Source organism: Chionomys nivalis, chromosome 11 (genome assembly GCF_950005125.1).
Source record: "Chionomys nivalis chromosome 11, mChiNiv1.1, whole genome shotgun sequence".
In the NCBI taxonomy this organism is placed as follows: Eukaryota; Metazoa; Chordata; class Mammalia; order Rodentia; family Cricetidae; genus Chionomys; species Chionomys nivalis.
In genome coordinates, this window is record NC_080096.1 from 28,807,558 (window position 1) to 28,828,842 (window position 21,285).

The following is a 21,285-nucleotide window of genomic DNA, read 5'->3' on the forward strand; positions in this document are numbered from 1 at the left end:
TTCCCACAGCTGAAGCCTTGCTGCAGAAACCGGGCCACTGCATCTTCTGCTGTGTGAACAGGGTGAGTGACTGCAGGATGCTGGACAAACCTTACCCACCCCTGGGGTATGCAGCTACCCAAGGGAAGCTGGACTCTCCTGCCTTTAGCATACCATACTCAAGCATAGACCCTGCCATGGGGATGCAGCCAGCGTCCTATGCTGGTTCAGTTCACACTTAGCTTTTTCATGTTTGAGCCAAGCTGGCCTCCACGTTATCATTGGGCCTTGGGCATAGTGTGTGCCAGGTAAGCTCCTCCCAGGCCCACATTTAACTTAGGGCATCCTTGCTATAACCCTGTACTATTCTAAAACACTCACACACACAAACACAAAAGTAAATTCATTTGCTATGTTCAAAGCCTAACAACACACCCAGCAAAAGCCCCAAATTACGGAGTAAAAACAATGGCAACACAAATGAGATTTTTTTCTTTATTGAGAAACTTAAAAGTCTTGGGTACATTAAATCCAATTTCTGGGAGGGGAAAAAAAAAGCAGAATCCACAATAGAAAAAAAAAGTTACCTCCTGGGCCATAGCAGAACCCAGAAAATATATTCTCATGATTGAAAAATTCTAGGTGCTTCATAATTGACCTCTTGATACAAAATGACCTATTGAATTTGCAACTGTGGTTCTTGGTGTGGAGGTCCGCAGACAAACCAGGGAGTCTTCAGACCTCAGCTTTTGCCACGAGGGATTATTTGGCTTTTGACGCCTGAATCAAAGAGAAACACAAACAAGCAAGCACGTTACCAGTTGTGTCGGATTACCACCAGCTGCCCACACATAGCTGACATCAACTCTCTACCTCTGTCTTTCACTCCTTCCTTTCTCTATAAAAGAACCCACCAGTCCTAGGTCATTCTAGGCAGAGGCCACAGCTCTCAAAGTCCCCGTGTAAATATAACCAGGTGTGCCCATTCACCCACTAGATGGCGGTATCAATGCCCCTCCATGCCTGCAGCACCATAGAGCAGTGAATACCATGCGCCAACCTCACGCCAAGCTAGAAAGACCTGTACAGACAGCAGGCGGATTATATGTTGTAATTACGACAACTGTTTCTTTCTGTCAAGGTGGGGGGCGCTGGGCCTTGAGAATGCCAAGCCACACACGATCAGGCACTTTCGAAGACTACTTTTACGTGTGCATGGTGAGGACGTCTGTGTCGCTCACTCAGATGAGATTGGGCACAAGGGATCTCCGGCTTTAGCCACACGGGCAGCTGGGATTAGAGGTTGATGCTGTGTTATGCCTTTAATCCCAGCATTCTGGAGACTTGGGGCATATGGGAGACCCTATCTGGAAAAACACCAAACCAAACCCAACCGTCAAACCTACTTTTTCCTTGTCTAGGAGGTAGCAGCAGCAGCAGCAACAGCAGTGCCCACCTTCTGGGCGGCTTCTTTCTTGGCATGATGAGCCTGCAGGACTGCCACAGCTTCATCCACCTGTGAAAGACCCGAGTGCCAGTGATGGAGGAGGGCCACCTGCCTCTCCCTGTGTCACCTTCAGCAGTAGCCCACATCACAGATGAGGCATCAGAGGGGTCACCGGGACAAGACCCTAGCATTTGCCATACACCCCCAAAGTCCATTCTCTGAAGTCACAGGGCCTGAAGGACAGCCCACCTTGGAACGGAGAGACTCGGGGGACTCCAGCATGTGGAGCAGCTCCGAGTTGTCGATTTCCAGGAGCATCCCTGTGATCTTGCCGGCCAGGTTTGAATGCATTGTCTGGATAAGTGGGAACAAACGCTCCCCTGGGGGCAGAACAGTCAGCATCACAAGGGTATCCAATCCCAGGGAACACAAGCTGGCACCAGGCTCCCCGCTCTTCTACAAGCACTGGACACTTACCCAGCATCTGCTTCTGTTCCTGGGGGGGTGCTGCAGCCAGCATCGAGGCAGTCAGCGGCTCCTGGCCCTGGACATGGACCGCAGGCTGGGGTGCCTGTGAGCCAGCAATAGTGGGGTTAGCACTATGGAAGACACTCAAGCTGAACACTTGAACATGCACCCACGAGAATAGGGAGAGATGGGGAAGTGGCTGTCTAGCGCTTAAAGAACTAACTAATCCTGTCCTTGGGGAACTGAACCACCATTGAATGGCAAGTTGTCAGAAGTCACAGTCCTCTGAGCAAGCAAACCTGCCATGCTGGGTGAGCATTCGCCTAACAATTCAAGCCCTTTCAGTAAAAATCAGGCCACAGGGAACTTAACTTTGTGTTTTTCATGTGGTCTTGTTGGCCTTGAGTTCTTGATGATCCCTTTACCCCCAGTCCCCGAGGGCTTCACATGTTCCAGCTTCACAGTAAACTGTCCACGTACCCTCCTCTTCAAAGTTTCCTTTACGTTAGTTAATTCCAGCACAAACGAAGCCAGGAGTCAGAAAAATCAAAGCATGTCTAAACATACCTCACCATCACCTTACCAGGTTTGGTTTTCCATGTAGTCTCTCTTAAGCCAGGCTGACCTTGAACTCAGTGTGTAGCTAGGTGCTGACCTTCAAGTCCTAACCCTTCAACTCTTGCCTCTACCACCCCAGTGCCGGGATTGGAGGCTATACCAACATCCTGGCTATGTTTTTCCTTCAGCACCAGGGCCTGGACCAGATTTTTACATATATGCAGGATGATTTAACATGTAATAGTAACATTGCTCAGAGCTCTGAAAGGCCTTCCAGGTGAAAGACAACCCCCACTTTAGACCGCGGAGGAAGACACTGAAGAATAGCAGCTCTCACTCCCAAAGCTGTTTTTGCACAACCAAGGCCAGGCACAGCAAACTGCTACCAAGCTCTGAAATGAACTGGTTGTACCCTGGCTCACACTTAGTGGAAGGAGACAGCTTGCTTAGGCAAGGATAAAGTTCCCCACATTCTGTAAAGCCTTTTCTTCTGGGTATTTGTGTGTAGGGGCCAAGGCCAACCTAGGGTCTCATCCCAAGCTCAATATTTTGGTCATACCGGCTAGCCCAACAGCACCAGGGAAACCATCGTGTCCGGCTTTCCATGTGTGTTTGGGATCGAACTCAGGTCCTCACGGTTCCAGGGCAGAGCCTGGTCCTGAGCCTTGTAAAGCCCGCCAACTGAGCCATGTCCCTGAAGACGAGCTTCAGTTCTAAGTGAGAAGTTACTAACAGCCGTTAAATCCCAAACCAAGGATCAATTAGGTCACTGGGTGTGAAAGTGACGCCAGGGCTCCGCACTGTTACTAATCAGAAGGCTTTCAAGCCTGTTGCTCTCAGGGCCAGCGTCTGAACCGCAACAGGGCAGACAGAGCAGGCGTGGAGATCCTGGTGAGGGAATCAAACCAAGGCATCTTTAAAACTGAGCACAAATAGGACAAAGGCCTCCATGGCTGTGGTGGACCTCACCTGCAGCGGCTGGATGGCAGGGTGAGGACTGCGGACACTGGAGGCGTACTTGTATGGAGCCATGGCCCTGGGAGCAGCGGCAGCGACTGCGGCACGAGGCGCAAGGCTTGGCACGGCGGCAGGGACGCCTGTGGGAAGAACAAGCGTGATTAAAGCCCGTCAGCCTGGGCAAAGGCCCGTCAAATCCCAGCTTTCCCCCGCTGTGTGCAGCCAATACCACCTCCAGACTGGCAGCTGTCAGTCAGCCCTTGCTGGGCGGCACCAGCCCCACCAAAGTCCATAGCCAAGCGGTCCGGGCACTCAGACCCTACAACAGACCAGCAAATGCGCATCAGTGTCGGCAGCGGATGTCCAACTGGCCACGTCCCACGGAAGAAGAATCTCCAACACATGACCACACATGTCCCTCACAGGGCCAAAGGACACCACACAAGTCTTTGCACATTAGAATATGGCATACTCTCCCCTGACCCCTCAACAACAGGTCGTCTGTATAGTAATCCAGAGAGTACTCCCGGTTAACCCTTCACGTGCCACCGTGAGCAGGAATGTTCAAAGTTACCAACACACCCAGGGTTCATTTCGTCGCTGCTCCTGCCTGAATGAAGAGCCTGCCTAAGCACACAGCTAAAGAGTCCCAGACTGACCAAGCCAGGGCAGAGCTAATCATCCTGACTCCCTCCTCCCCGGCCATGCTCCTACAGGCGAGTTTGCTCACCGACTCTCTGAGTGGTAGTAGGAAGGCCACGAGAGGCCGGAGCATTACCAGTTGGAGCCAGATGGCGAAGAGCTGGACGAGGCCCAGACTGCCGTATAGCACTTGGCATTCCCTGGAAGCCTGGCCAAGAGACAGGGACAAACAAGTCACCAACAAGCCAGAGGCTGGGCTGCAGAAGCAGGAACTGGACAGGCATACCTGGTGAGGAAGCCCCTGCTTCCAGCTACCTACCTTGAGGTCTCCCGCCTTGCTGCCAGCGTGGATTAGGCCTCATCTGTGCTAGTTGGTTAGGTGTGTAATATGGAGGTCTTCCCTGAGCCTGGAGGGGAGACGAGCACCCAAAACCTGAACACACCAGTCTCGACTCCCTCACCTTACTACTAAGCCAAGTTAAGGAGTGAAAGGCACTCTACCCAAAAGCTGAGGATCCGTTAGCAGGACGGGTTCACTTTCTCTGTGGTCATGAGTGTGAATGATCACAGGTTAACTTCTCCTTACTTCAGCACCAGTATCCTCAAACCCCTCCCCCAGCTACAGAACACAGAAGCAGCTGTCCCCTGGCAGACCCACCTGCGGAACTGCTGGCACGAAGTAGCCACCAGCCGCGGGCTGGAACTGATTTAAGATGGCATTAGCAGGGAGCGCTCTCATGCCAGCCACACGCTGCATATACTGGTTGGTCAGGTGAGCCTTCCGCTCTTCCTTCCTCTGCGCTAGGGCAACATACAGCGGCTTGGAGCCCACAATTCGTCCGTTCATCTCAGTGACTGCTTTGGTTGCCTCTTCAGGAGACGAGAAGCAGACAAAGCCAAACCCTTTGCTTCTTCCATCTTCTAGCATCACCTACAAGGAGAGCAGCTCATGCTGAGGAAGGCACATCTGCCAGAGGGGCCAGAATATGCGCGCGCGCACATACACACACGGGGGGGGGGGGGGGAGAGCAGAGGTTCAGAAGCTCAAGAGCGGCTGTGAAATTCTATCTCAAAAAAACTAATTGTAGCTTAGTTTTTTCCAGGTCGCCAATGGCTGCCACCAGTTCAGTGGGAGGCAGTGACCTGGAAGCCAGGGAACCCAGATTCTGAACAGTCTCTGAGCCTGTGTTTCCACAACTACAGAGCAGCCACTATTGTCTTTCCCTGTCCTGAAAGGGCACTTGCTTTCTCTGAGTCTTGTGTGTGTGGGCATCACCAGCCCAAAGTTAAGTGTCATCAGCTCAGACAATGTCCTACCCACGGGATAGCGCTCGGCCATGATCCTGAAAGCGGCACCAGGGACCTCAGGGGGATTCTCCAACAGGCCAGCCAAGTGAGGAAAAGTTCGCCAGCACCAAAGCAGTCATGTTACCTCCACAGCTGCTCTGGCTAATCACCCACTCTCCAGGGTTCCTTTTGCCAACACCCCGAACAGGCTATCATTTAAACACAATAACCCCAGCTCAGCAGAGTGGCACACACCCCAATCCCAGCCCTCAGGAGACAGAGGCAGGTGGATCTCTGTGAGCTTGAGGCCAGCCTGGTCTAACGTAGTGAGATCCTCTCTTTAAAACCATACCAATACAAATGGTAACACCCTTTGTACAACGTCCCTACCCTGAGAGCAGTTTACACTAAGGACCAGGGCAGGGTCACCAAATCCCACTTAGTCACACAGTCCCCTTTCTCAATACCAGTGGCATCTCGTGTCAGGCTGTGCAGATTCTACACAACAGTCTGTCACATTCCCTAAGTGCCAAGGACATGCCACCGCTCATGCCCATGTAAGCATGGCTACCCAGCCAAACTTTCACGTAGAGCTTGCTCAGGAGGAAGTGTAGCAGAGCTGTAGGGACAGGCCCCAAGACAAATGGAAAACGACCCGTCTGGATATTCTCTGCTCTACTGTAGCACCGTCTGTCCCCAGACCAGCACCAGGCAGCAGGACTGGGAAAGATTTGAGTGCTGTAGGGGCTACAGGGAGGAGCTGGGCCAGGGGCTACAGACTCCAAGCTCCAGTGCAAGCAGACATCACACATCTCCTTCTCCAGAGCGAGGAGGAATATGCTGGAATAACACCATACTCAGGACCACTGTCATAACTGACATCTACTGATGTCACCAGAACGTGCTGCTTCCAAACCCACAGGCTCACACTCACATTACCTTAGCGCTGGTGATCGATCCAAAAGGAGAAAACTCTTTCCGTAATTTCTCATCATCAATGGTGTCATCCAAGTTCTTAATGTAGAGATTCACTCCCTGGGGAAGGGACCACTGTTAATTACACCTGTACACACAGTCACTTCCCAATGTGAGCCCCAGAACATGCTTGGGAACTTGTCAAATTAAAACTGTTGTCTGTTGAAAAAAAAGTCTCAAAAACAAACCCTTGCACGTAACCCTAACACTCAGAGGGTCAAGGCAGGGGGGTGATTGAGTGTCTGTCTTGAGGCTAGACTAAGCTATATGGCAAGACCTTGACTCAAAACCACAAAACCTGAAACTCCAGAGTTGGGGCCCAGCATGTTTTGAGAGTTTCTGAGAGTTCAAGTCAACCTAAGGTAGACTGTGACTTTCTCCAGGCCAGACTGGGTTAAGGTCTCTACAAGCCCAAGTTGAGCAACTTCTGCCCTAAAACTGCCAGGGCCAACAACAATGCAGCCACGTCACCTTCTCCACAGCTGCCCTGGCCTATCACTCACTCTCCAGGGACCTTTGAGCTACCAGAGGGGCATCAGTTTAAGAAAAAAGAACCCACACAGCAAAGAGCAGTGAGTATAGACAATTTCAGAACGGAGAGGCCTCTACTCAGCAATGCCCTCCACACCTGAGGCCATAACCTTTATTGGCAGGCAGGTAGGTACAGATGCCAAGAGTCTAATGTCCTCTTAGATGACAGCCCACCTCACCTGGTACCGACTAATTCGCTCCTGCTTCAGCTGCTCAAATTTCCGTTTTAATTCAGCTTGACGTTCTACTTTTTTCTGTGCACGGCCTACAAATATGGCTTTCCCACTCATTTCTTTTCCATTCATTTCTTCCACAGCCTAGAGAGAAGATGTATGTCTGTAATGCAGGTGCAGAGACAGGGTCTTCTGGAGTATCCAGACCCATCTGAGAAGTGGGGCTAGCATCTAACTGTGTTACTGGGTCTTAATTCCCAACCCCAGCTCCAGCATCTTCCAAACACCCTCACTACTGCCCAGGAGGAAGTGTGGCAGAGCTGTAGGGACAGGCCCCAAGACAAATGGAAAACGACCCGTCTGGATATTCTCTGCTCTACTGTAGCACCGTCTGTCCCCAGACCAGCACCAGGCAGCAGGACTGGGAAAGATTTGAGTGCAGAAGGCAAAAAGAGAGGGAGAGAAGACTCCACACCCAGTAGTTGTATAAAACATAGGCAGATGCCAGTCTTGACCAATGATCTAGCTATAGGCTTTTCAGGCCCCTTTGAAGCTTAAGAGTCCAGCATACTGCTCTGCCCACAGGCAGAGGTCCAACTTTCGAGGCTTCAGTCCCCCTAACAAGAATGGGAACAACTACCTATCTCAATCTTTCAACAGCAAGTAACAGGTACAAGAAAATGATGGGTGGTGTAACCGACACTTTAACTGTGGACTTGCATGAGCACTGATGCCAGGGCATAGCGCTGCACACCCACCACTAGGCAAGCCCACTCCAGCCCGGCTCTACCGGGCACCGTCTACAGGTTCTGCCCGACCCTCACAGTACACTCACCTTATTGGCATCCTCGTGCTTCTCGTAACTCACAAAGCCAAAGCCTTTGGATTTCCCACTGGGATCTCTCATCACTTTGACACTTAGGGTTTTACCTATTATCAAAGGACAGAACTATTAGTGACACCGTCTCTACCACAGCTCAAGATTTCTTGCTAGTAACTCAACTGAAGGAATCCCTGGCTGAGCCCAGACGGGCTTAAGGCAGAAAGAGGTTAACATGCCTGGCCTTAAAAAAAAAAAAAAAAAAAAAAAATCAACGATGAAAGGAGCTAGGATGAAGCTGAGAGAAAAAGGTCGGGACCCTACCCACCCTCTGACCCTGAGACAAGTGCCCTGCTTGTTAAGTAAGAACAGGTTATTTCTCGAGCCGATGACCAGGACCAAAGAACATGTGGGCTACAGACACCAACTCACCAAACTGACTGAATAGCTCTTTCAGGTTATCATCATCCACGTCTTCCCCAAAGTTTTTGATATAAACATTGGTGAATTCCTTGGCCTTGGCTCCAAGCTCAGCTTCGCGCTCTTTGCGAGACTTGAATCTACCCACAAACCTACAAAGACACCAGGAAGCACAGCGTTTACTCAGAAGGAACAGACATGACCTCCGGGGTCCCAAAGGAGTGCAGAGGAAAGGCTGACAGGAGAGGTTAATACCAGGGCCCCATTCACCGTGAGAACAAGCTCAGACGCCCAAGTCCCCAGCAGGAAAAGAAAGAGGCAGGACTGTCCGCAAGGACCGGTCCCAGGGCCCCTGGTTCAGACCAGGTCCACTCCTACCACATCACACTGCCTTCGTGAAGAAACCTGACGACCATGTTTTTAAAATGTTCATTTCTGTGCATCTATGTAAATGCATAGAAAACGTCTGGAAGGGTACAAACCAAACTGTTAACAGCGGTTAGTGTGATCACTGTCACCAGGAGCCTTTGCTTTCCTGTTGTATCACCTGGTAACTAACTCTACCAGGAAAATAGCTCCACACCCGATAGACATAAGCACAGCCTTGTCTGTCCCACACCACAAAGGACAGAAATGATTGCTGCTTCTTCTAATAGCCAAAATCTAACAGTACTTTTGCTTTCTCCCACATGGTTCAGCTAAGTTCTGTCCCCACCCCACAGTAATGACAAGATGTTACACGGTGTCCCCACAAAGATGTATTTTTCACTGTATGCAAACTATGCCTGCAGTAAAATGGGAGCTGCAGCTCAGAGGAAGGAAGAACTAGGTAGAGGACAATTTAGTGACCCATGGGCAGACCCAGAGTCAAAGGAAAGCCAAGGTCACACAGCTAGTAGTATCCAGCTCCTGGTCAGCCCAGGGCCTCTCCACTCTGCCGCTGGCCAAGACCCCTGCTCAGAGCGGGCTCAGAGCTGTCTTCTAGCCAGTCCCAGTTGCTGATGCTCACAAAACCCACAGATGAATGCCTTTAAGGGAGAGGCAGCAGGCAGGCCATGGCTCGGGCAGGGAGCCCACCGTGGCGAGTCAAAAGGGCTGCCATGGCTCGGGCAGGGAGACTCACCAGCCCTGGAGTGGAGAGGTAGGAGCAGGCCACACTTGGGCCGAGAGAACCAGTAGCCGCCTTGTGTGTGCCAGTTAATACCGAGGTGGGGCCATGGCTGGCTCATGCGATGGTTGTCGCTCCAGACTGGGACACTCACACTTTGCGGTCATTGAGGAGCATGCCATTCATCTTCTCGATGGCCTTGTCGGCAGCCTCTTGGGTCTCGAAGTGGACAAAGGCATAACCCTTAGAGCCATTCTCATCACAAACCACCTGTTGAAGAAGAGGCAGACCACCTGAGCATCCGCCAGATGTACCAGCTGGGACCTCCTGTGACCCAACATCACACAGCACCAGTACTCCACTCATAAATAGTTAGCCTGCTTCTACCCAAAAACATGCTTGGAGGTGAGCTCAGCTCCAGGGGATTCTTTTGGATACAGTCTGGTCAGGTCAGGCTGCCTGGCATGCGAGCCCCCAGGAATTATGTTTCAGGAATTCCATATCCCTCCCCGGTACTGGTATTATATATGCATGCCCCATGTCCACTTTTTATGTGGACAAACTCAGATCCTTTCTTGTGTAGCAAGCATCCTACCACATGAGTTTCCTGCTGAGCACAGGCTTTTGTTCCAAATTTACTTTCATTAATTTTTTTTTTTTTTTAAAGAATCTGGCTGAGTGTAGTGACAAGCTTGTAAGAGTACTTGGGATAGCCACAGCTTGGATGAGGTTCAAGGTCATTCATAGTACACAGAACATTTTGGAGCCCAGCCCAGATTGTAAGATCCTGCCTCAAAAATAAATAAAAAAAAAAACCCAACAAACAAACACAAGGGGTCTGTATGTGGTTCAATGTGTGAAGGAGTTTATCTAAGCCTATAGCCCCAGTTCATTCCCCGGGATCCACAAGGTGAAACGAACTGACTCTTGTTAATCATCCTCTGACCTCCACAAACAAACCACGATACAATGTATTCATAAGTGAAAAGATAAAAATTTAAAGAGAGAAGGCTGGAGACTAGCTCAGCAGTAGAGCCCCTGCACAGCACTGGACAGGCCCTGGCCCTGGGTTCAATTATCCGCGCAACAAAGCAATAGGAAAGAAAAAAAAAAATCAAACCCAGGAGATCTGGGTGGAAACCAAAGTGCTTAGGAAGAGACGCTTCTCAACCACGTGAAGGTTGAAGAATGCCTGAGATGGCTAAGTAACGGGTCCTGGAAGCACTGAGCCTCTGTCCTCCCCTTGCCCTTAGCCAAAATGAAAACTGTTCAAGCTTCCAAAGCAGGTAACATGAAGGCAGGGAGGGTGGAGAATAAGCACAGAAAAACACCTGCCAAAAGGCCATCTGTCCTCATCCAGCCGAGGGCTGCCTGGAATGCAGCCCTGTGCTTGACCACACAAATCACAAGATTACATGCTTGTAATCTCGGCATTTGGGAGCTGGAAACATAAAGGTCAGAAGATCAAAGTCACCCTTGGCTACATTCTATACAAGAGTTCAAAGCCAAGCTGAGCTATATGTACTCCTATCTCAAAGCAACAACCATCCTTCCTCAGGTTACATGAGGCCGTGGTTGGGACAATCTACAAGCACTTCTGTGAGGATTCCATTCCCAGATTGGGATCCAGCTTGGTGGATGAGCATCTGCCCAATGGTAGACCTCTAGTAACAGCTATTCAGGATGCAGAGACTTAGGACAATCACAAGTTCAAGCCAGACTAGGCAACTTGGTGAGGTGTCTCAAATAAAAGTAAAGAGGGCTAGGGATAAAGCTTGCTGGACCCCAGAGGCTTTATGCAGAGATGGGGAAGGACTTATGAACAACCCTAATGAAATGCACTCAGTTGCACACAAAGATAAGACAGAAAAGCTACACAGAGAAACCCTGTCTCAGAAAACCAAAAAGAACTAGGGATGGGATTACAGGGAGCAAGCCAAGAGGAAGTAATGGGGGTGTGATATGATCGAGTCATCATGTATAATGTAAAGGCCCCGAGTTCAAGTCCTAGGACTGAAGGAAGAGGGAGATGCTCCATTTTCAGCGTTTAAAAAATGACCACACCCAACGGTGTAATTCTAAGGCACTCTCCCGTTGATATTATCCTGTTGAGTCTTTCTACACCCCAGGCTGTGTTTGAGATAGCTCCTATCTCAGCCTTGAGAGCATACCACACCCAGCCATAGCATTTATCTTGGTTTCAAGATCCAGTAAATATCTAGCTAAAATAATACAATGTTGGGGGGCTGGGGATATGGCTCAGAGGTTAAGAGCTCTGGCTGCCCTTCTGAAGGTCCTGAGTTCCATTCTCAGCAACCACATGGTGGCTCACAACCATCTACAGAGATGTGGCGCCCTCTTCTGGCCTGCAGACATACACGCAGACAAAACTGCATACATAATAAATATTTTTTTAAAAAAGAATTTTACTGCTTACCTTACAGGACAGGATGTTTCCAAAAGCTGAAAAGGTATCATAAAGTGCCTTGTTGTCTATAGATTTGTCCAGGTTCTTGATGAAGACATTCCCCACACCAGACTTTCTCAAAGAGGGATCCCTCTGAGACCACATGATCCGGATTGGCTTTCCCTTAATCACATCAAAGTTCATGGTGTCCAAGGCTCTCTCAGCTGTAGAAGAGGAACATATTTTAATTAAGAATGCTAAACATCAACCAAGATGACTGTCACCATTCCAGATCACTGAACTATTAATACCCAATTGAAAAATAAGGTTCCCAGCCATGGGCTATGCTCATGTTCCAGGGTCTTCACTGGCTACCAACCCTGCCCCACATGAGCAGCCAAGAGTCACGCCTAGACCTTTCAAAGGTTTAATCACAATTCTACAGAATCTTAGGAATTCAGCTGCCCTACCAAGCCCACCAGGTGCCACAGAGACAGTGAAGGACCAAAAAATCTCAGCACAGGAAGATCACAAGTTCAAGCTCAGCCTGGGCTACATAAGGTTCCCAGCTCCACAGTCCAAACAAGGCAGCTGGGTGCCAGCTCTTGATCCCAGCCGTGCTGTGCAAATTTCCTCCCAAATTAAAACATATTCCATCCTACAAGAAGGTAGAAACAGTTCAAAATGACTTTAGGAAGTCCCTGAAACTGATCAGATTCACTAGGGCACTCCCTGCAAAAAAATATTAAAGTCACCTCCTCCCCCAGTGGGAAGGAAGCCACGCTGCCAAGTTGCTCAAGAGAAAGCTGTAAAAATGTTAAGAGTGGACCGGCTGCCTAGAAAAAGCAGGAACCAGTCAAACAGCCTAGAAGAGGGTTTCAGCTTTCTGAAGGTCACACACACTGGAGAGGCCCTTGGTCATGTAGATGTCTCACCCAATTCCTTCAAGGAACCCCAATCAAACTCATTGGCTTTTGTTGGTATCTTCACTGGTATCCACGCTTTGTTCTGCCATGAGCTCTTATTTGGGGTGTGTTGTGCTTCCAGGTTTTGCCACATGGCAAAGGCAGGTGGATCCCCCAGTTCAAGGCTAGCCTGGCTTACATTAAAAATCGAGCTCAGCCAGGCGGTAGTGGCACACGCCTCTATCCCAGCATTGCTTGCGAGGCAGAGGCAGGAGGATCTCTGTAAATTCGAGGCCAGCCTGGTCTACAAGAGCTAGTTCCAGGTCAGCTACGACTGTTACACAGAGAAACCCTGTCTCAAAAAAACCAAAGAATTGAGCTCCAGTACAGCCAGGACTACATAGAGTACCCGTCCCCAAAACAACAAAAAACCAAGCAGGCAAGCCTAGTTCTCACCTTACCCTCACTTCAAAGCAGGAAGAAGACAAGCAACAGGCCTAGCAGGAGGACGATGCCCAATATGCTGAGACCCTGGCTTTAATCCCTAGCGTTACCAAGAAAAGGGAAAGCTCCCTAAACTGCTCAACAAATCCAACCATCCAATCAGCCAAGAGGATTTACTCCCAACCTTGCCCATAGCGTGTGGGCTAAATAAATCTTCACGGGCGCTGGGGACTGTGGCTGGGCAGAGGGGAAACAAGCCAGTTCAGAGAAAGTCCGGTAGGAGCTTATCCCTAAGTCTGCAAACTCAAACTATTCCATTATATCAGCAGTAAAGGAGACCATCCCAACACAATCCCTGATCTATTTCAGACAGCACCAGGAGTTGGTAAGCTGGCAAATCGGGCTACACTTATTTATAGCAGGCAGAAAGTCCTACAGAGGTATGTGTTGGCAGACACACCGACCAATGGCTTCCGCTATCTCTAAGAGACACAACTTTCGTTAAGAAGTCAAGAAAGCAAGGCAACAGCCAAGGGACTACATTACTCTCCCGCTTAAAAAAAAAAAAAAAGAAGGCAAGCCCCCTCTTTATACCCCCATGGGCAAGCAATAGGATTAGCTTCTAAGTACTCTGACAATAGAAATGCCTGTAGTCTATAAGACCAATTCCCTGGTCTTAGCTGCAACCCAGGGAGAAAAAAAGTATCTGCCTCATCAATGTTAGGAAAATAGGGGCCTAGACATTCTCGGCCACAGGATGGCTCGGGTACGGCCTCCACCCCTCCCCCAGAGGTCTCTGCAGTTGCTCCCTTTTAATCTGGAGCCACGTGCAGCCCCCGGTTGGGTTTCTCCAGGGCTTATCCAAGGCTTGCCTGCAATCTCCACTGCTCCACCTAGGGACGGCACTGGGAGCCCAACTTGGTGTGGTTCTTTTCCGTCACAAGGGGTTTCCACAACCATAACGCACCACCCACAGATGCCCAGGAGATTTAAAGTGACCACCCCCCCTAGACTACCTAGGCACCGTCCTCCACAGCCTAGAGCTTTACCAGAGCTGAGAAAAGTCCCCAAAACACTGTGGCAAACGTGGGAGTGGGGGGGAGGTGGCTGGGTAGATGCTGCTGGGGACACTAGCAAAGTGCCCTCAAGGTTAAGGCATGAAATTGCTCCCCTTGCTTCCCACTGCCCTACAGTCACCCTAATCAAGACAAAAATCAAGATTCTGGACAGGTTAAGGGGCGGGGAGGGCCAGCAGCTTTGCAACCTGGTGGTGGGCACTGCTTCAAGCCACCGAGGAGTGCCAGTCTACAACAGACCCACTTCGGCTTGAGTGGGACTAGACACACTAGCCCAGTCCAGTCACTTCATTCAGATCCCAATTTACAATCTCCTGGCGTTCCAACCCCCACTCCACCCCACCCCCACCCAGTAGCCCAAGGTCATCAGGTTAGCGAGTGGTGGAAGACTGGAAACCGGGGTCGTGACCACGAGCTCGGCTCTCAAGCACCACATCTTGCTTCCACCGATGGCTTCTCTGGCACCGTGCTGTCACGTTCCTCGCCAGCTCTTGCCAGATCGGCCTCCGCCTACAGGACTCCTAAGGTCCCCCCGGAATCTCCCGACCGTGTAGACACTGTTTCTACTCACCGTCAGCTGGCTGCTGGAAGTTGACGTAGGCATAACCCAGAGAGCGGCGGGTGATCATATCGCGGCAGACCCGGATGGACAGCACAGGCCCCGCAGGACTGAACTTTTCGTACAGCATGGCTTCGGTGACGTCCGAGTGCAGGTCGCCCACGTACAAGGAGGCCATGGGGTAGCTGCTGGCCGCAGCGTTCATTTCCCCACCCCCCACCACCCCGAGCCCCGCCAGGACTTCTTACAGGGCTCACTACAGGACAAAAGGGGCTCCGAGGAGCCGTGGCCCGCGCTGCAGCGCACAGGTGGCACCAGCGACACCGGCAAAGGCTGGAGCAGGCGGGACGGGAGTGCGGGAACGCTTGCACGGAACCGCAAAAGCCCCAAAGACAAAAGGCTTTTTAAAAAAATATGGCCCTCTCCTGGAGTTTGTACTCTCCAGCTGTCCTAGCTTGGGGCTTAAAAATAAAAATCAAACTAGGGAATCCCCTGGCAAAGGGGGCCCCCAAAATTTTTTTTTCAAGAGGCAGACAGATGCTGCGCTCACAGCGGCCCCGGGGACACGCGTTTCTCGATAAATATAGGCCCCGGGCTCCCGGCGGTTTACAATTACAGCGGCCCGGGAAGGGGGAAACCGAATCTTTGCGGGTGCCGGCGAAGGGCAGCGGACACGTGGTGCGGCCGGCCGGGGCGCGGGGCTGCCACGCGGCGCAGAGGCGTGCCGTGCGGGTCGGGGGCGGCTCACCACCGGACGGACTGACGCGGACAGACAGGCAGGCCGGAAACGTGCGAAAGTCACTTCCCCGCGGGCACTCAGCACGATTCGCTCTCCCGTTCTTTTTCTTTTTCTCCTTTTGCTCTTTTTTTCTTTTCTTTTCTTTCTTTTTTTTTTTAAGGTTTTTAGGCTTTTTTGTAATTTTTTTTAAGCTTTTTCTCTTTTTTGCTTCAGGCTTGCTGAGCCCGAACGCAGCACAAGCTGCTGCGACCCGGGGCGGAGAGAGGCAGCCGGGGCAGCCACCGCTCCATTTATACCCGCCCGCCCCGGGCGCTGCTGGTCGAAGGGCGCCTCGCGACCTGGGCGCAGTCGTGCCCGCCCACTCTGCCCGGGGGCCCGAGGCGGGGCGGCCACACGAGAGTGACCTGGAGCGGCGGCGAGGCGCCACAGCGACCCCTGGCGTGCGGAGGACCGACCGCTCGCACCCGCCGAAGAATCTCAACACCCGTTATCCCGAATGGAATGCACGTAGCCAGAACATTAAAAAAACAACCATGAAACCGGGCGGTGGTGGTGCAGACCAGCCTGGTCTACAGAGCGAGCTCCAGGACAGGCCCCAGGGCTACAGAGAAACCCTGTCTCGAAAAACTAAAATAAATAAATAATAACCATGAAATGCCTACCCCTACACAAAGGGACGCTAAATTACAGTTAATAGGTGGCCCACTAAATGGTCGAGCTGAAAACACAAGACAGACTGAAGTTTTGAGAACATATAACCTTGAGGTTGGATTGTAGAGGTCACTGAGTTCGAGGCCAGCCTGGTCTACAGAGTGAGTACTAGGAAAGTCAGAACAACGCAGAGAAACACTGTCTCCCAAAACCAAACTAAGCCGGGCAGTGGTGGCACACGCCTTTAATCCCCAGCACTCAGGAAACAAAGGCCGGGGATCTCTGTGAGTTCAAGGCCAACCTGGTCTACAAGAGCTAGTTCCAGAACAGGCTCCAAAGCTACAGAGAAACCCCGTCTCGAAAAACCAAAACAACAACAACAAAACCCAAAACCAAAATAAAACAAATAAACATTTATATAGCATTTGATCCCTCCCCAGAGAAGTCAACCCAGACCACCCAGTCATCTAAAGTAGCCTGCCAACATTCATAATCACGATTACATCATCACAGTTTTTTTTAGTTTAAAATTTATATTATATTATGCTGTGCACCCATGAGCCAAAACTTTGAACCCTGACTCTGCCCAGGTGTAGTGACACAGTGCTCTACCCGACTATACCTTCAACACTTAGGACGCTGAGTCAGGAGGACTGAGAGTTTGAGGATCACATACATTGCAGTAGGATCCTGTCTCAAAAACTTATATACACAAACAAATATTGCCTAGGTTATATATGATCAAGTGAGTGTGAGCATGTATGTAAAACTGGAAACTGCAGTCTGGGGATGGAGTTCAGCTGTAGAATGCTTGTGTTACATGTACAATCCCCAAAAGCTTATAAAAATGGGCACAGTGGCCGGGCAATGGTGGCGCACGCCTTTAATCCCAGCACTTGGGAGGCAGAGGCAGGCGGATCTCTGTGAGTTCGAGACCAGCCTGGTCTACAGAGCTAGTTCCAGGACAGGCTCCAAAGCCACAGAGAAACCCTGTCTCGAAAAACCAAAAAAAAAAAAAAAAAAAAAATGGGCACAGTGGCCGGGCGGTGGTGGCGCACGCCTTTAATCCCAGCACTTGGGAGGCAGAGGCAGGTGGATCTCTGTGAGTTCGAGGCCAGCCTGGTCTACAAGAGCTAGTTCCAGGACAGGAACCAAAAAAGCTACGGAGAAACCCTGTCTCGAAAATCTAAAAAAAAAAAGGCACAGTGGCCAGCCTGAGCTAGATGAAAAAAGAAAAAAATGTAGAGAAAATGTGAGTGAAGCTAGGAGGCTTGGAGGACACCTCCCAACTCTGGGGAGGGGGAGGCAGGTGGATCTCTGTGAATTTGAGGCCAACCTGGTCTACAGAGTGAATTCCAAAACAGCCAGGACTGTTTCACAGAGAAACCCTGTCTTGAAAAACAAGACAAAAAACAAAAACACACACACACACAAAAAAGATTTAGGCCTTATATCTAAGATATATTTACCTGTAAATATTCCAAAATCTGAAAAAAAGGAAGGATTCAATGCACTCTGGTCTCAAGCATTTTGCCTATTTCCTTATTTAGTGTCTGTCTTTCCCCAAAAAACAAGGTTCACAGTAACAAGAACTTAAAATGGCATCTAAGATGGCACAGACTAAATGTTCAATCCATATCTGTTAAATAAACCATGAATTCAAGGCATAGAGAAGCAAACGCCACACGCTCTTATGCTCAGGACTGCCTAGTATGCCTGTCACCAAGCTAGCTGACATCGCTGGTTTTTAACACCTAGTAAAGTCTATTAACACAAGGGTTGGAGAGATAGTTCGCAGGTCAAGAACACTTGCTGCTCTTACAGAGGACCTGGGTTTGATTCCCAACATCCATACCACAGTTTCTAATCTCCCCTAACTCCAATAGCAGGGGATCTGAGGCTCTCTTCAGGCCTCTGCAGCACCAGGCATGAACACAGTACATGTACATACAGGTAGGTACTCACATAAATACACATAAAATAAAAATAAATTTTAAAAATTCCTTCAAAGTATATTAAACACTTAACAGGAAAATATAAGTACATATTAACTCTTTGCATGGATATCAGAAGTACTATAGAAGACGGGCATTGTGGTGCCTACCTGTACTCCCAGGACTTGGGAGGCAGAAGCAGGTAGATCTCTCTGAGTTCGAGGCCAGCCTGGTCTACATAGTAAATGCCAGAGAGACCCTGTTTCAAAAAAAAAGTTTTAAACCATCTAGGACTATATAGCGAGACCTTGTCTCAGGAGGTGGGGCATAAGTAAATAAATAAGGGACTGAAGAAATGGTTCATCAGTTAAAAGCACTTGTTCTTGCAGAAGACTTGGGTTCGGCTCTTGGCAACTTCATTGTGCTGGCAACATCTGTAGCTGTAGCTGCAGGTTCAGGAGATCTGACGCCTTCTTTTGGCATCCTGAGCACTAGGCACAGGTGTGGCACACATACACACGTAGGCAAACACTTATACACATGAAATCAAAAAGTAGATCTTAAGAAAATAAGTAAATGAAGCCGGGTGGTGGTGGCATACTCTTTTAATCCCAGCATTTGGGAGACAGAGGCAGGTGGATCTCTGTGAGTTCCAGGCTAGCCTGGTCTACAAGAGCTAGTTCTAGGACAGGTTCCAAAGTTACCGAGAAACCCTGTCTCAACAAACAAACAAAAAAGTAAATGAAAGTTATGAGTATGAAGCTAGGTAAAGGTGAGAAGTTCTAAAGTGAAGAGTGGGGGTGGGCTCCTGTGAGCCTGTAGCCTTGTGTGGGGCCCAGGATGACACGAAGGACCTTGGACTTTATCCCCAAGAATTTTTAGAGGTTAAGTGGCTTTTGGCTAAAATTATGTTAAACAAAATAAATAAATAAATAAATAAATAAAACAAGAACTCTGACTTTGAAAGAAAAACGGGTTGAAGAATTGGAATAAGGAGGGATAGCGTGACCCTCTCCCAAGGAGGCCAGCAGGTAGTGGTCAGGGAGGCGAAGGAGGTTCTCTTCCTTCGCTTTTTTTTCTGTGTTGTTGTTATTGGTGGTGGTGGTGGTGGTGTGTGTGTGTGTGTGTGTGTGTGTGTGTGCATATGTGGTTTCCTGTGGGTGTGTTCACATATGCACATGGAGGTCACAGGTTCACATTAGGTGTCCTCCTTGATTCCTTTCTGCCTTTAGAAAATTTATTTATATATTTATATTTATATATGTGTGCCCCCCTAACTCTAGGTCAGAGCACAGCTTGCAGACATCAGTTCCCCCCTTCTACCACTCGTGACCCAGGGATTAAGCTCAGGCTTGGTAGCAGTGCCTTTCCTGATAAGCCATCTTCCATCCTATGACTTCATTTTCTGAGACAAGGTCTCTTGTTGAATCTAAAGCACATAGATTTAAAATAGACTAAAGGTTGGCCAGTGAGTTTTAGGGCAATTAGGGACATGAACTCAGGTTCTCATACTTGTATGGTATCCATTTTGCCAACCCCCAGAAATTTGATTAAAGATACATTTAAGCAAGATATGGACGCTATAATCCCAGTAGCTAGGAGACTGAAGCAAACAGATTGCTGTGAGTTCAAGGTCATCTTGGACTCTCTCTCTCTCTCTCTCTCTCTCTCTCTCTCTCTCTCTCTCTCTCTCTCTCTCTCCCTCTCTCTCGACAGTATTTAGAGAGTGGAATTTGTGATTAATTTGCATGAGGGAAAGGAGAGAGGGGAGTCAAGAATGGCTCCCAGGTTTACGGGAAATCTGAAGCACAGGATGGCAGCTGGACACAGTGGCTTACACCTTTAATCCAAGCCCTTGGGGTAGCAGAAGCAGGAGGATCTCTCTACATAGCAAATTCCCGGATAGGGAAGACCATGTAGAGATCTTGTAGACACACACCTTTAACCCAGCACTTGGGAGGTTGGCCTGCAGGTTTCTGAGTTCAAAACTTGCCTGGTCTACAAGAGTGAATTCTAGAACAACACCCAAGGCTACAGAAAGAAACCCTGTCTGGAAAACAAACAAACAAACAAACAAACAAACAACAGCATAAAATATCAGTCTCCTCCTCCTCCTCCTTCTCTTCCTCTTCTTCTTCTTTGGTTTTTTGCAAGACAGGGTTTCTCTGTGTAACAGCCCTAGCTGTCCTGGAACTAGTTCTTCAGAGCAGGCTGGCCTTGAACTCACAGGGATCTGCTTACCTCTGCCTCCCAAGTACTGGGAGTGCACCATCACCGCCCGACTAAAATATCAGTCTTAAGGGAAGGGTGTGTGCCCTTATTAGACTATGTACGCCTTCATAGAGGTACAGGAAAATTTAAGAAGTATCCCATCATGACAAAAGGTAGGTAGGAAGAGTCTGGATAAAGCACTAAGTCAGATATCTGGGACGAAGCCTGGTCACCTTAGTACAAATCAGTATACTCTCACTGGGGGCCTGTTTCCTTTTTTTATTGATATTTATTGAGCTCTACATTTTTCTCTGCTCCCCTCCCTGCCTCTCCCCTCCTCCCTTCAACCCTCCACCAAGGTCCCCATGCTTCCAATTTACTCAGGAGATCTTGTCTTTTTCTACTTCCTACTTCCCATGTAGATTAGATCTATGTAAGTCTCTCTTAGTGTCCTCATTGTTGTCTAAATTCTCTGGGATTGTGGTTCGTAGGTTGGCTTTCTTTGCTTTATGTTTAAAAACCACCTGTGAGTGAGTACATGTGATAATTGTCTTTCTATGTCTGGGTTACCTCTCTCAAAATAATGTTTTCTAGCTCCATCTATTTTCCTGCAAAATTCAAGCTGTCATTTTTTCTGCTGTGTAGTACTCCATTGTGTAAATATACCACATTTTCCTTATTCTTCAGTTGAGGGGCATTTAGGTTGTTTCCAGGTTCTGGCTATGACAAACAAAGTTGCTATGAACATAGTTGAGCACATGTCTTGTGGCACGATTGAGCATCCTTTGGATATATATCCAAAAGTGGTATTGCTGGGTCTTGAGGAAGGTTGTTTCCTAATTTTCTGAGAAATCACCACACTGCCATCCAAAGGGATTCTACCAGCTTGCATTCCCACCAGCAATGCAGAAGTGTTCCCTTTTCCCCACAACCTCTCCAGCATAAGTTGTCATCAGTGTTTTTGATTTTGGCCATTCTTACAGGTGTAAGATGG

The 21,285-nt window shown here is 49.2% G+C and overlaps 1 protein-coding gene and 2 non-coding genes across 6 annotated transcripts; all 3 read right to left on the bottom strand.

Moving 5' to 3' along the window:
• Nucleotides 1-460: 460 nt before the first annotated feature.
• Pabpc4 (poly(A) binding protein cytoplasmic 4) lies at nt 461-15,818 on the bottom strand. 4 transcript variants are annotated; one of them, XM_057784184.1, is made up of 16 exons: nt 14,769-15,818; nt 11,803-11,996; nt 9,520-9,635; nt 8,270-8,409; nt 7,853-7,947; nt 7,024-7,161; nt 6,278-6,373; nt 4,710-4,982; nt 4,371-4,458; nt 4,188-4,259; nt 3,642-3,728; nt 3,422-3,549; nt 1,904-1,997; nt 1,676-1,806; nt 1,386-1,495; nt 461-759 (listed from the first exon to the last, which is right to left on the bottom strand). In XM_057784184.1, the coding sequence occupies exons 1-15, from the start codon at nt 14,959-14,961 to the stop codon at nt 1,397-1,399; spliced, it is 1,944 nt and encodes a 647-aa protein (XP_057640167.1). In that variant the 5' UTR covers nt 14,962-15,818; the 3' UTR covers nt 461-759; nt 1,386-1,396. The 4 variants fall into 4 exon arrangements, with proteins under 4 accessions (XP_057640167.1, XP_057640166.1, XP_057640169.1 ...); XM_057784183.1 differs by having other exon boundaries at nt 4,140-4,259; XM_057784186.1 differs by lacking the exon at nt 3,642-3,728 and having other exon boundaries at nt 14,769-15,817.
• LOC130884523 (small nucleolar RNA SNORA55) lies at nt 5,945-6,077 on the bottom strand. Its single transcript, XR_009058049.1, has one exon. It is a non-coding gene; the product is annotated as a small nucleolar RNA SNORA55 (small nucleolar RNA).
• On the bottom strand, nt 7,325-7,457 carry LOC130884521 (small nucleolar RNA SNORA55). Its single transcript, XR_009058048.1, has one exon. It is a non-coding gene; the product is annotated as a small nucleolar RNA SNORA55 (small nucleolar RNA).
• Nucleotides 15,819-21,285: the final 5,467 nt, after the last annotated feature.

What these genes read in the sequence shown, in the direction of transcription:
- Pabpc4 (XM_057784183.1), bottom strand. Translation starts at nt 14,961, where the DNA reads ATGAACGCTGCGGCCAGCAGCTACCCCATGGCCTCCTTGTACGTGGGC. An exon ending in GATCGATCACCAGCGCTAAG is followed by an intron (nt 4,983 to 6,277) that starts GTAATGTGAGTG and finishes CTCTCCTTGTAG; the next exon opens with GTGATGCTAGAAGATGGAAG. An exon ending in TACTACCACTCAGAGAGTCG is followed by an intron (nt 3,729 to 4,139) that starts GTGAGCAAACTC and finishes GGTCTGTTGTAG; the next exon opens with GGTCTGAGTGCCCGGACCGC.